This window comes from Corapipo altera, unplaced genomic scaffold (genome assembly GCF_003945725.1).
Source record: "Corapipo altera isolate COAL_440 unplaced genomic scaffold, ASM394572v1 23, whole genome shotgun sequence".
Taxonomy (NCBI): Eukaryota; Metazoa; Chordata; class Aves; order Passeriformes; family Pipridae; genus Corapipo; species Corapipo altera.
The window spans coordinates 5631762-5646347 of NW_020884878.1; the positions used below are offsets into that span (position 1 = coordinate 5631762).

Genomic DNA, 14586 nt, shown 5'->3' on the forward strand with positions numbered 1-14586 from the left:
ATTTAAAGATGTTGATGTGATAAGTGCTACTTTTGGAACAACTAATAGTACTGAAATTATACCAAAAGTAAAAGTAGTAATGAAGTGTATATTTTAGACTAAACTGCATCAAATAGTGCTTTTCACTATACTTGTTTTTTTCTTCCATCATCTCTTATTTAAAGAGTTGATAATGAGCATTAATTGTGGTGATAGTAAATCATTTTCTTTGTGTGATAACACAATAAACTTTGATTTACTTGTTTCTTGTTGCCATATCTTGTTTGGAGGTTTTTATGGTAAGAACTAAATGCTGATGTTTCATTCTTACTGTGATTATTAAAGGAATATGGTATCTTTTTATACTAAATAAGCAAATAAAAGTAAAACAGAAGATCACCAATTTTGACTGCTTTCCACAGGCACAGAAAAAAGTAGTGAAAGTTTTTTTGAGGGGATTAACTGGTGAACTTTTAGGGTTTTTTCTTCCCAGCTGTCTCCTAGTACTTGACTGCTTTATTTCTCCATTTTCAGTATCTAGTGATGGACTACTATGTTGGTGGTGACTTGCTGACACTTCTCAGTAAGTTTGAAGACAAGCTTCCAGAAGATATGGCTAGGTTCTACATTGGTGAAATGGTGCTTGCTATACATTCCATACATGAACTGCATTATGTGCACAGGTAAAATACCATCTCATTTGGCAATGTAATGGAAACTGTACATGGAAATACACGTACAGTTATATGAAGTTAATCCTAAAGATACTGCTATGTATACAAATGATCACGGTAGCCACGGGCAAACTACTGTGGGTACATGCTTAATGTAACTCTATAATAGCTGTATAAGCTATTACATTTTAAATATCAAGTGTTGATAGATTGATATTTGAAGCAGTGACATTTATCCGACTAACCTTTTACTGAAGCTTCTATTTTTAATCAGGGTTCTTGGCTTATTCTTAGTTCACCTAATGAATATTTATCTGCTTTTGTCCAAACCAACCTAGAAGTTTGAAGCAGTTTGAAGTGGTTTGAGCTTTATACAGATGTTTGGACATTCTGCAAAATTTATGCACAGGGTAGCCCATGATAACATCAGTGCATCTGCTTACCTGAGGTCATCTCAGACAGTTTTTGTAATCAGTGGGCACGTACCAGTCTAATTGTTTTTGTACACAGGATGTGTATTCTGAATCACTGACTACTATCATGCAAACTCAGGTTGTGGTTTGTAACAGTACAATTAATGTTTGAAAAACACAGGGAATTCTCAAACTATAATGCTTTGAACTCTTCTATTCAGACTTCGCTGTTTTAAAAATCAATTAGAAAAGATATATAAAATCTGTAGAACTCCTATGAGTAAATGTGGGCAATATATGGGGATTTAAAAATGTTACAGCCTCGGAGAAGTTCACCAGGGGCACCTTGCATCCATTTCTGAAGAAGGTGACCTGACTAACTGACCGGCTACATCTTTTCATGGGACTGAGTGAGCGTCTGTTGTGGCAATAGGAATGGATGGCTCTGAGGCCAAAACATATGCTTTGAATAGGAGATGTATGAATGCCCAAGAAATTACTGCTTGGTGACTGGAATGGATTAGGAGGGAGCATGATTGCTCTGGAGAGGGTTTCAAGGACCCTTTAAAGGCTTATACAACCTGTTAGCTGTAGATAGGAAACAGTGGAGCTCAGAGATGAGGAATTAAGCCTTTCTGAACAGCAGTAATGGTCCCTGAGGCAAGTGAGATCTGCATGTGAAGCAGAGAAGTGTTGCATGAGATTGGCTCATGCTGCAAATGGCACTGTGAGCAGTTCTTTAAAAAACAAATGAATTACTGTATAGTTGTATATTAGCTTTCATAGTCCACTGCAACTACTGAGCTTCACTTGTGGTTATGGGACTGTAAAAGAATGTTGACAATATCTGGAACTGAAATGTACAGAATAAGTTTAACAGTACAAAATTGCTAATGAATTTATTGGAATAGCATAGTGACATAGTCTGATTTTCTCAGCACATATTTTTCTGTATTATCACAAATAAATATGCATTTAAATTTATGTTGACAGGCATAGATTAGCATTTATTATTTTGTATTAATACTGCTAATGAGCAGCATTATTAGTGACATTTCTAGAATTAATTGCAGAGCAGTAACCTTTGGTTAAAAAAGGTTAATGCAAGTTTGTGTTGAATCAAAATGTATCAGGTTGGCAGGATTTTTACACATATGAGGACCCTTTGTTAAACCTATCACGGTTCTTCTCACAAGTCTCCTCAAGTGTGAAACCAGAAATCAGCACCTTAAAAATCAAACATCGTGAGCTTCCACATCTATGTAGAAAGGTGTATTAGAGCACAGGGTTTTGTTTACAACTAGTAATTCTAGTCGTCTCCTCAAAGATCAAGCTGAAGGTATTGTACAGTATTTAAAATTTTGGGCACACGTAGTGGCATTTGGAACTTGACTTTTGAAGGTTTAAGGTAAAGCACATGTGATTTTATATATTACTAGTAGATAGTATTATTTGAATAAACATAATATCAAAAAACTCCCCCCACCCAAATCAACACATTTATTGGCTTGGTTATCTTTTTCTTGGCTAGCTCAGATCAAAAATAATATTTCAAAAATGGCATGATGGTGTGCTGGCATGTTGGAAGTTTATCCTGGGTATTGTTGGCTAAAGGAAGGGAGAAGACTGGTATATATTATCTTGGAAGACATGGATTTTCTCATTTTTAACCTGCAGAATTGGTACATAAGTGAGTTGGTTTTGCTTTCTGCCCTTGTTCTTCCCTCTTCCTTTCTTGCCAATTTCCCAACATATTAGCTAGGTGCTCTTAAATCATTTGGGATATTTTAAGGCTATTAATTATAAAAACCAACTCACCAAACCAAACGATAACAATAACCACAAAACCAAACAAAAACTAAACAAAAAACCAAAACCAACCCAACAAATCAACCAACTAACCAACCAACCAACCAAAAAACACCAAACAAACAAACAACACATGAATGTCTGAATGATTATCTTTTGCTGATACTTCACTTCATGTGAATTTGAGTGCCAAGTGATGAAATAAAATGTCATTAATTGGTGGATGAAATTAAATAAATATGTTCTTCAGTAAATCCTTTTCAGTGACCTTCCTGATATTAAAAAGAATATCAAGTAATAAGCTAGAATGAAACAGGAATGTTAGTTTGTGTAATTTAGTAGCTTTATCATGCTGTATATCATTTTATACCCAGCTATATCTATGTAAGAACAGGAAAGTTGCAGATTGAGGTTGGAGACTTTCTAATGTTACTGTATCCTGTTGAAATAGTATTGCCCTGAACCCAGAGCTGGATGAATTCAGTGGCTTGTAGGGTAACTGCTGCCTGTACACAGGATGCAAAGATCCTTAGGTATTCCTAGAAGCAAATATACTGTGCAATAGTGTATAGAAAGACTTGAATATCAAATAAAAAATACTGGTGAACAGAAATGCTGGACAAAATTCCCCACAGTAAAAAATAGTCCTAGATAAGAAGTTAGAAGTCAGTTATAAGTCTTAGCAAAAAAAAAAACAACATTTGATTAAAAGATTGTCCTTTCTCTTTTATTTTTCTTGCCTCTAAACAATGTATTACGATGCATATAATCTTGAAATTATGTTGATAGAGTAAACTGCCTATCTCTCACAGTTGGTAGACTCATTGTCATTGATCTGCCTGGTTATTTGACCATTCAGTGTTGAACTTTGATCTTAAAAATCTGATGTAGTCTACATCTTCAGTATTGTAAGCAAAATTTGAAGTTGGGCAGGAGGAGAGAGTAATAAATAGTACAGTAAAAAGCGTTTGCATCAGTGGGTATCCAACCTAAAATTCTGTGTTATTCTGATGCAAGAATAATCTTTACAATCAGAACTAATACTATATGCTTAAATCTTTTCACTTCTTTCTATTCTAACAGGGACATAAAGCCTGATAATGTTCTTTTGGACATGAACGGCCACATACGACTGGCAGACTTTGGGTCCTGTCTGAAAATGAGTGAAGATGGCACAGTATGTATGAAGCAAAATTTAATTGGGTTGCTGGTAGTAGGACCTTTTAAGTGAGTTGCTGGTCTTAAGGAGATTAGATATCATCAGCATGCATCAGGGGTGTGGTATATTGTAGATTATCTGATATGCTAAAAATTGAGGGAAGAGTGTAACTTAATGCACTTGAACACATTTCTGATGTCTTCATCTCCTCATTTTACAGGCTGCTAAACTTTTAAAGTTATACTTTGCTATATTTTTCTGGTTTTCACTTTTTCTCCTACTGACCATTGGAGTTCTCATGAGATTTTTATGAACTATCCAAAGACCTTTTTATTAAAAAAGGACATAAATTTGATATGTGTTAGAATCGCATGTGACCAAGAACCTTAAAAGCCATGACAGACTTAAGTATAAGTCATCCCAAGTGAGGACATAACTAAGCCCAACTAGAACTTAATCTGGCTACTGCTGTAAAAACCAAAAATATCTCCATAAATGTATTAACAACAAAAGGAGTGTTAAGGAGAATCTCCCTCCTTTATTGGAGTGGAAATATGGTGACAAAGAATGAGGAAAAGACTGAGGTACTTAATGTCTTCTTTGCCTCAGCCTTCAATAGTAAGAGCAGTTGTTCTTTGGGTAATGAGCCCCATGGGCTGGAAGATTGTAATGGAGAACAGAAATGAAGTCCCCACAATCCAAGGGGGAATGGTCAGTGACCTACTACACCACTTAGACACACAGAAATGTGGGGTCACCATCCCTGGAGGTATTGAAAAGGTGTGTAGATGTGGCACACAGGGAGATGACTTAGGTGGACTTGGCAGTGCTCAGTTAACAGTTGGACACGATGATCTTAAAGGTCCTTTACAGCCTAAATGATTGTCTGATTCTATAATTAATAAGGAGTTTGTTTTATATGCCTTGGCAAATGGAACAGCAACATGATGGCAATTTGCCATCTTGTGCACCAGATTGGATATACCTCTAAAAGCTAAATTATGCATGATGTTTTTTGTTTGTTTTGCCTAGTTTAGGGTACTTGCAGGGATGCCAGACTTGCCAAACTATGCCATGCAGCATCATTCACTGATTTTGGCACAAACTCACATCTTGGTGATGTTCTCTAGTTATAAAATGCCTGCCAAGGCTTTACCATATTAAAATGCAAAATGAGAGATCTATTGGAATTGAGCTAGGAATATTATCATATTCCTAGAGATCAGAGCTGTTCTGCCACTGCCCTGATGGTCACGTCTTCTCTACTACTTGGGCACAGGGCCATTCCTCACCTTACCCCTGTATTGTATCCAGTTGCACATTAGGCAATAAACATTTGGCTGATTTCTGACATAATAAAACTTACCCAAGGAACTTGTTTTGTGATCTTCAAATGAAACTCTAAAATTCAGGGGTAGGACTTGATCTCCCTACTTATCCATTTTTCATTTCAATTTCTGGCAGCCAATTGCAATTTTAAAGTATAAACAGGCACAAAGGAAAAACATATTTTGTCTTTCTGCTTTCACAATAGCTGTGAGTATTTTGGGTTTCTACTGTCTACAGAACAAAACATATCAACTGATTTTATGTAGCAGTAGACTGGAACTTAATCTTTGCAGTCTTTGTTACTTTCTTAATATTTTCTTTGTTATGTTACTGGGAATTTATAAATCTCTTCCTTCTCCAGAATCATGTCCTGCTGTCTCTGTTTGTCAGAAATAGTAGTGTGTGAATTAAAAAAGTTGCTGAGAGAACCTGAAAACTTATGAGAATTATGTTTGCCTTATATTCAAGGTACAGTCATCAGTAGCAGTGGGTACGCCTGACTACATCTCTCCTGAGATCCTGCAAGCAATGGAGGATGGAATGGGGAAATACGGGCCTGAATGTGACTGGTGGTCACTGGGTGTCTGCATGTATGAAATGCTGTATGGGGAAACACCCTTCTATGCAGAGTCACTAGTGGAAACCTATGGGAAGATTATGAACCATGAAGTAAGAGCTATATTCCATGTCTTGTGTTTTCACAGAGTTTATAATATTTACAGAGAAACTTATCACTTGAAGATGTTAAAGTGATGGTAGTTCTTAGCTTTTTCACAGTGTTTTAGAGCCATGTTGTGTAGGTTTGATGGTTCAGGTTTTAGGAATGTTTGGTTCTCTGAACTGCAGAAATTTAATTGTTCGGCAAATTGAAATTTTTCTCTAAATGCTGATGTTGTTCTTATTGGAAAATCTGAGCAGTCATCACAAAGTCAAAATTAAAACCTACTCTTATGTTAGGCCCAATGCAAGTTTCCTCTGGAAAGTGCAGGAGAAATGAAGTAATGCATTATTTACACAGCTGTGCACATTTTCTGTCACACTGATAACAGTACCAAAAAGGCAACAGGCAAGTCAATCAGTGTAGACATGAGCTGCATGAAGAACCTGAGGCTGGGCATTTGCCCAGGGTCAGAGTGGTGAAGAAGAGTTGGAACTTATGGGTGCATTTTGAACATTAGAGAGTGAGAATGAAACAGTTCATCGTGTCCTTTCAAGAGCTGTGTTAGAAGGACGTGTTTATGTCCATACTCATCCCAGGTAGCCAGAAGCTGTTGCAATAGGGTTATTATTGCATTTTCTTCTTCCCAGGATGAGTGCACTCTTCTGGGGTTTACAGTGCTGACTGTCACAGTGAGGCAGTGATGGATAAGACATGAAATCCTTGCCAGAGCTAACACCCTTGCTGAGATGAATATTAATATCTCTCTTGCTTTAATTCCTTCAATGTGTGAACTGATTGCAAATGTAACCTGTCCTGCAAACGTCATATTTTAATCTCACTTGGACACACAGTCAATATGATTGTATGTTTTTCATTGGAAGTTTTTAAGTTTTATTTCATTTATGCTGGTTTGATCCTTAATGATCTCATTTTTAAACTTGAAAAGTTGTATTATAAATATATATTTTTATGTATATCTGTCAGCAACCTGATCTAGTGGGTGGCATCCCTGCCCATGAAAGGGGAGTTGAAACTAGGATGATCTTTAAGGTCCCTTAAACCTAAACCATTCTATGATTCTGTGATATGTATAAATATGCTATTGTCTTTTACTGGAAAACAAACAAACCAAACCAACCAACCAAACACCAAAAAGCCCTTCTTGACAATACAGCAGTGGTAGTAGTAGCAAGCTAAAATACAAATAAAGGTTTCCCAGTTTTTTCTATCTAGGGTAATTTCAGTTGTTAGTGATAATTACAATTTTTTTATCTTATGTTTTTTTATGATAATATAAATATTTTCTGAATGTAGATTAAATTTTGGTAAGAAAAACAGGTGTTTAACCTATAAATTAGAAAAATACATCCTTAAATATAACAACATTTGGTAAAGAATTAACTACCATCATGGGGTTTTAAGAGTTGAAATTAATTAAATCTCAAGGAGTACATTATCAGGAGATCAATGAATCTCTGACTAAGAGTACCAGTGGGGGCCTATCTTTATTGTATAATCATTAATATATTGCAGTGTGTTAAAATTCTGGTATGTCTTAAAAAAAGTTCACTTTTCCCAACAGAGTTACTGTAACCAGAGTTAGTTTAAAACATATCTGTATTAAAGAAATTGAAAAATGATTTCTTGTCCTCAAAATCCATTTTAAGACAAAAAGTCTATCACTGAATGTATTGAATTGTGCTCTGTCACTGCTCGCTGGAACTAGAACAGTATTTGACTATTCATTTCCAGTTTTACTAGCATGTTCTTTTTGAAACTACTGTTGGAAGTTACAGGATAGATTCCTTCTCTGAAAACTTCTCTTATTTGTTTTGTTTTCTAGGAACGATTTCAGTTTCCATCCCATGTTACAGATGTATCTGAAGAAGCAAAAGATCTTATTCAGCGACTTATCTGCAGCAGGGAGCGTAGACTGGGACAGAATGGAATAGAGGATTTTAAGTCTCATGCATTTTTTGAAGGACTTAATTGGGATAACATCCGAAACCTAGAAGCACCTTACATTCCAGAAGTTAGCAGTCCTTCTGACACCTCAAACTTTGATGTAGATGATGATGTACTAAGAAATCCAGTGAGTCTTTGTTTTTAAATATTACTAATGGAAGTGTGCAACCTTGCTGCACTGTAAGGTAGTAGTGAGAAATTATGTCAAAATAAATAATGTGAGAGATGAAAAATAAGTCACATCAAATGTGAAAAATTCAAGTTTTTCATCTCTTTGACGTTTTGAGTTATCAGAAGTCATGAACTGCTTTTCTAAGTGGTAGCACTTGCCAAAATGAAGTATTGTTACATGGCCAAAGTTAAAACATAGTTAGGTGGGGAAAAAAACCCTTAGTTGCCCTTTCAGTTTACCTTTACAAGGAGCCAGTATTTGGATTTACTCCTTTTCAAAGGTGAAAAAATATCTGTCTTTAGAAATACACATCAATTCTCATGCAGCTTGCAATCACAGCTGTCCAGGTGAGAGGACTCACACTGCTACTTCTCCACTGACTTAAGAACCGGGAGGTTGGTTTTTGGAGTAGGGAACATTGGAGTTCTGGTCCTGCATTTCTGTTGTGTCATAGTTTGCTAATGTGTCAGGAAGAGCAGAGAGCTTTTGTGGTGATTTGTTCATCAGCTTGTATTCCAAGAAATAAAGAGCTTTTGGCATGTTTTTTGATTACATGTTCAACAGTAACTAGAATACTAAAACTAACAGCATGCATTTTGGTGCCAGGTCACTTTTAATTAGGAACTTGATATTTCAGATTTTCTTTTACTGGCTGCATTCTGCTTTGAACTTGTTGAAATGCTGCCCTTTCAAGTGCCAGTTCAAGAGGCTCCTAAATTCAGGTCATTATATTAAGTGACCTAATCTGAAATAAAGCTTGTTCAGGGACAATGGAACATAACTGCCAACTGTCAGTTGGTGTACTAAGAAAAGTGTTTCCACTAGCTGTCTCTCTTTTAGCTGTTGAGGCTCAGTCAAATGCCTTTCACTCTGTGTGGGTTCTCTTTTGGGTTTTCATGGATGTTGTTTTCATGCAGGAAGTGGTGCCACCAAGTTCTCATACAGGCTTTTCTGGATTGCATTTACCGTTTGTTGGGTTTACATACACAACTGATAGGTAAGCAAAGGATTTGGTCTTCATTAAACTTGTTTCCCAAATGCAATTAATTCTAGGAAATTCTCATTTTCAGAAACATGTAGAAAGGTTGATGTCCACAGGTATACCTCTGGATAAACCTGTATCCTTCTTTTTTTTCCCTTCAAATGTCTTAAAATATTTTGATTATACGTGCCAAGATTAGATGCTTTTGTATTTAATATTTTATCTATTTGAAATGAAAGAAAGTTAGGGGACTAGATGTGTCAATTGCAGTTGGGTATAAACTTGCTGTCCCTGCACTGTGAGGCTGAGAGCAAGTATTGTCCACACTGGACATCTTCCAGTAGCTGTTGAGCATTATCTCATTGCTCCAATGTCCTGCTGGTAGGCCAAGTTAACACAGAGGGTTCTGAGCATGGACAAAGTGGCTCACTTTGCACATCTTTGAAATGGCCTCCATGTAGAGAGATCTCCATGAGATCTCTCAAAGGTGTTCTTGTCTCTGATGTTAAGATATTCTGCCCTATTTGTTACTTTGTTATTTCTCTTTGTTGGGGTTTGTTACCCTGTGAACCCAAAATACACATCTCGTCCTTTTCAGAGGGAGATCATATGCCTTAACTGAAATCCATCTTTGTCATGCTTTAAACTTTGGGGTTTGTCCCTCAGCTATCTCAGTGCAGGTACACTTACCTGCTTCCTTTTCTCTGCCAGATAGTAGTAACCTTTGGAATAGGAGAGTTAACATTTCCAATCATTTGGGCAGTTTGTGAAGTGAAATGTGTGTCTGCATTACTGAAGTCCTGCATCCAGGTATCTTAATTCTACAGCAGCATGGACAGTAGTTAGGGAATAATAACTTTGCCCTGACAGTTGTCTCTGCAGTAACAATTACTGCATTAATTGTTCTTGTAAATTTAAGGTGCCTATTTGGTGGAATCCCAGCATATCACTGCTATAGACTGCTGTGAGTATTTATTAAAATGTTCTAACTTATGTAATTGTTTTCAGCTCTTTATCTGATAGAGGCACTTTAAAGAGTGTGATGCAGTCTGACACTGTAACCAAAGATACAGATGTACAACGTGACTTAAAGAACACTTCACAAATAGAAGGCTATGAAAAGAAAATACGGAAATTAGAGCAAGAAAAGCAGGATTTGAACAGAAAACTGCAAGGTTAGTGGTCTGTATTTGTTTGGATTCTTACTTCTGGTCATTGGAACATATTTATTGAAAATATTTTCCTTTCTTTTCTGATTTTAAGAATCTACACAGACGGTGCAGAGCCTCCAAGGTCCAATGTGTGTTACAGTAAATACAAACCGAGATAAGGAGATTAAAAAATTAAATGAAGAAATTGAACGGTTGAAGAACAAATTAACAGGTAAGCCTCTGGCATGGTAATTATAGTAATGCAATTTATTTTGGTACTCCTAGTAACATGATGTGCTGTGTTTTTGCAATACGTAGAATTAATGTTCTTGAGGTACTTAAAAAACAAGAGAGTTTTTTAAATCCTCCTTCAATATGAAGTGACATTTCAGTTTTTCCAAATGAGTGCTTAACTACTTCTTCCACTTGCTTGACCTGATAGCATATACTAGAGTGGGAAGTCTAGAGTACAATGAATTGTGTGGATGGATTCAGTTTAATATTTTGTGTGATGTTTGTTTCCTTAAAAATCTCAGGAGATTATGTTCTCTTACTCCTCCTTTTTGGGGGGAGCACTGTTTTGGAGGGGTTTTACTTGGAGGCAGGTGTAAGAGATAGGGGAGAGAGAAGTGTGGTTGCTCTTTAGTAACATAAGGGAATAGATGGGGAGATGTATAATAATAGTTCACATTTAAATATTTCTGAGCTCCTGCTCCCTTTGTGTTTCTATTTGGTGATGCATTAATTAGGAATCACTGAGCATTGCAGAAAAACAAATACTGGCATCTGTCCTGGGGGAAGACTGACTCATCTATATCACTGAAAATCTGTTGCTTGACAATGCTATTAGTTTATCCATACAAGTTTCCTGTTAGTGCCTAATTTTTAAGTGGGAATCAGTGATAAACAAAATGTTAGTTTTGAATCTCAGTGATTTGGCTGAGAGTTTTGTAGGGACCTGTAGTATAGCATATGCGAGTTCACATGTGGAGTTGCTGATGATGACTTTTTTTTTTTTTTTCTCCATTAGTTTGGCAATATACCCCTTTTGTAGGTGTAAGCATTACAAAAATCTGTTCAACTCTCCTACATAGATTATCCTTCCAAAAAAAGCTATTCTTGTGTATTCTGAAATTAGGTTTGAATCTAACAATAGTTAGATTAAGGTGCTACTTCTGCAAATGCTTCAGGTTTATCTAGCTCCTTCAGCCAATGTTAAATATAAATTCTAGCAGTATGTCCTGATTTAAAAAGAAGTGGCATTGGTTCATCTAGGGTGGGAGGAAGTTTGTGCAGTAGTGAGGAAAGGAATAATGCTTCAAGCTTACAGCAGTGCTTGGGATTCCTGAATACATTGGTCCAGTTTCCTGTTCTGTCACAGGCATCAGTGGAACTTGAGGGAGACAGTTATTCCCTATGCAATTTCTTATTTATTTGTTTAAAAGAGGTAGTAATTAAAACCAAATAGAGAATGGTGGTTCATTTTATTACCAGTTCTAAGACTGAGCAGAAATGTATAGAGGTGATTAGTGGTTTTGGGCTTTTTTTGCACTTAAAAGCGTTAATTTCAAGTCAAATTTGTTTATTTTTCTTTGAGAGTAAAGAGAGAACAAAATACCAGTAATATGGGCAATCCAGTCTCCAGCTCACCTCATCCAGGATAGTTTTTCCTTCCCAGACTATTAGTTCTTATCTAGTCTAGAAAATATCTTGCCTGTCTGGTTGGATGCACTAATGACCGACTCTAGCCTTTCTTGTCACACAGTGAAAAACTATTTAGGAAACACATTACTAGAACTAGAATTGGAACAACTCAAGTTTATTTTAATGTTTTCAAGGGCTAGAACTTGCATTCATCAAAAACAAAACCAAGCCCTGTGCTAAGGCTTTTCACTTAGAGTTCACAGTCTTTGGGAGAATTTCTTTAAGGGGCTGAGAAAAATAAAATTGTTTTGAGGTATCAATGCCCCAAAACTACCTCACACAGTCTAAAATGGTGGGAATGGGAAAGAAGTTTATTTTCCAAGCAAAGCGATGCCAGTTTGCACGAGTGATGTTGCTTGTTTTATTGGTGTTAATTTGGGACCACTTACCTTTAATATGTATTAATCTACAGATGTAAGTAAATTGGAAGCACAGCTTGCAGACGCAGTGGCTTTTCGACAAGAACATGAGGACTCCATACACAAGTTGAAAGGACTAGAAAAACAGTGCAGAGTACTGCGGCAAGAAAAGGAGGACCTTCATAAGGTATTGATCCAAAGACAGATACTTTTTAAAATGGTCATGTAACGTAGTTGTAGAATAGTTATGTTGTGATTGCAATTTTAATGTTTTAAATGCTGTTTTTTAGAACTATACTGAGATGTTAGGGAACTTGTTCTGCATACTGTAGCTTCTCAAAGTATCACTCTTTCTCTTTTGGAAGTTGCTGGGCTTTTTATTTCGGATATGTTCTGCTAGGTAGAACGAATACCTAAAGAATGTTTTTAATTAAGCTGTTTAATTATTCTTAACTGTTTCAATAGAAATCTGAGGATGACTTGTTGAGGGATCAGGAACATAAATATCATTCTCCCCATTCTTCCAATTTCAGAGAATGATGAGGGAGGAAAGAGGAAGAACCAGCAGATCAATAACTGGCTGGTACCCCTGGCAGAATTCTGGGGTTTTTGACCATGGGTTGGTTTACATGACACCAGGCCTGAGGGTGACAGATGGGATACACCTGTGTTAAGGGGGGAAAGGATCTTTGCATAGAAGTTAGCAGGGCTCATTGAAAGAATTTTAAACTAGATTTGAAGGGATAAAAGGGATAAAGCCAGGCTCAATAGAGATAAGCTGGGGTGGGTGGCATACCAGTGTTTGGGGGATCATGTGCTAGCAAGGCCCTGCGGTCATCTCAGTGGAAATAGGGGATGGAGATCCATGCAGCAGCAAAGACACAAGGGTTATTGATGTGTTAAAACCAGAGAAGTGCCTGAGAATGGTCACATAGGAATTAGGGCTTCTCTCCCCGAAGAGGGGATGGGATAAATAGCAAACTTGTAACAGATTCAACGAGGTGAAGAGCTGGGTCCTGCACTTCGGTCGTGACAACCCCTTGCAATGCTCCAGGTTCTGGGCAGAGCATCTGAAAATCTGCCCTGCAGAAAAGGCCCTGGAGGTCCTGTCAGCAGTAGCTGAACTTGAGCCAGCAGTGTGCCCACGTGGCCAAGAAGGCCAATGGCATCCTGGCATCCTGGCCTCTTATGTATCAGCAATAGCATGGCCAGCAGGACCAGGGCAGTAATTGTTGTGCTGTACTTGACATTGGTGAGACCACACCTTAAGTAGTGTCCAGTTCTGGGCCCCTCACTGTAAGAAAGACATTGAGGTGCTGGAATGAGTCTGGGGAAGGGCAGCAAGGAAGCTGAAGGGTCTGGAGCACAAGTCCTGCGAGGCCTTGAGTGGCTGAGGGAGCTGGGATTGTTTAGTCTGGAGAAAAGGAGGCTCAGGGAAGACTTTATTGCTCAACTACCTGAAAGGAGGTTGAAGTAAGGGTTGAAGTGAGGGTAGGTCTATTCTCCCAAGTAACAAATGGCAGGATGAGAGGAAATGGCCTCAAGTTGAACCAGAGAAGATTTAGATTGGATATTAGGAAAAATTTTTTCACTGAAAGGATTGACAAGCATTGGAACAGGCTGCCCAGGGAAGTGGTGGAGTTACTATCCCTGGAGGTATTTGAAAGACGTGGAGATGTGGCACTTAGGGACATGGTTTAGTGGTGGGCTGGGCAGTGCTGGGTTAACATTTGGACTCAATGATCTTAAAGGTCTTCTCCAACCTAAATTATGCTGTGATTCTATGATAATATACACAGGAGTTAAACTCATATATATATATATATATATGTGTATGTGTGTGTATTTTTATATATATATGAAAGAGTTAATAGAGCTAAGTCACTGCTCCAGCTTGAGTGCACTTGCTCTTTGTTATACCAAAAGGTTAATTACTGCTTAAGACTGATGATGACTTTTACGTAATTGCTGATTTTATTTGCTGCTCTGTAAATTATACCTTTGTTTGCTTCCTAAAATTTATCAGTTTTTAGTTTAAATCAGCAAAATATTTTGCAGTAAAGTAAATAGGGAGTTGCATATACTACATACCACTTTCAATGATATTAAAAAAAAACCTATCTGTATTGGAATAACTAGTTTTGGAAAAGCCTCCTAGCCATATTTTTCATGGGCATTCATGTGAATCCAAAAGCAATCTGTGGGCCAAAATCTCTGGGCTGTTTGTAC

The 14586-nt window shown here is 37.2% G+C and overlaps 1 protein-coding gene across 10 annotated transcripts in view; it reads left to right on the top strand.

Moving 5' to 3' along the window:
- The window catches only part of CDC42BPB (CDC42 binding protein kinase beta), a 93785-nt gene that overhangs the window by 46759 nt on the left and 32440 nt on the right, over positions 1-14586 (top strand). For all 10 annotated transcript variants that reach the window (XR_003526703.1, XM_027637644.1, XM_027637635.1 and 7 more), the window contains exons 5-12: positions 514-662; positions 3959-4052; positions 5832-6032; positions 7868-8116; positions 9079-9158; positions 10152-10318; positions 10407-10526; positions 12411-12544. Coding sequence is in view for 9 of the 10 variants with exons in the window: in XM_027637644.1 (XP_027493445.1) it covers positions 514-662; positions 3959-4052; positions 5832-6032; positions 7868-8116; positions 9079-9158; positions 10152-10318; positions 10407-10526; positions 12411-12544 (1194 nt within the window). In the remaining variant the exon portion in view is untranslated. The remainder of the gene's footprint in view (positions 1-513; positions 663-3958; positions 4053-5831; positions 6033-7867; positions 8117-9078; positions 9159-10151; positions 10319-10406; positions 10527-12410; positions 12545-14586) is intronic.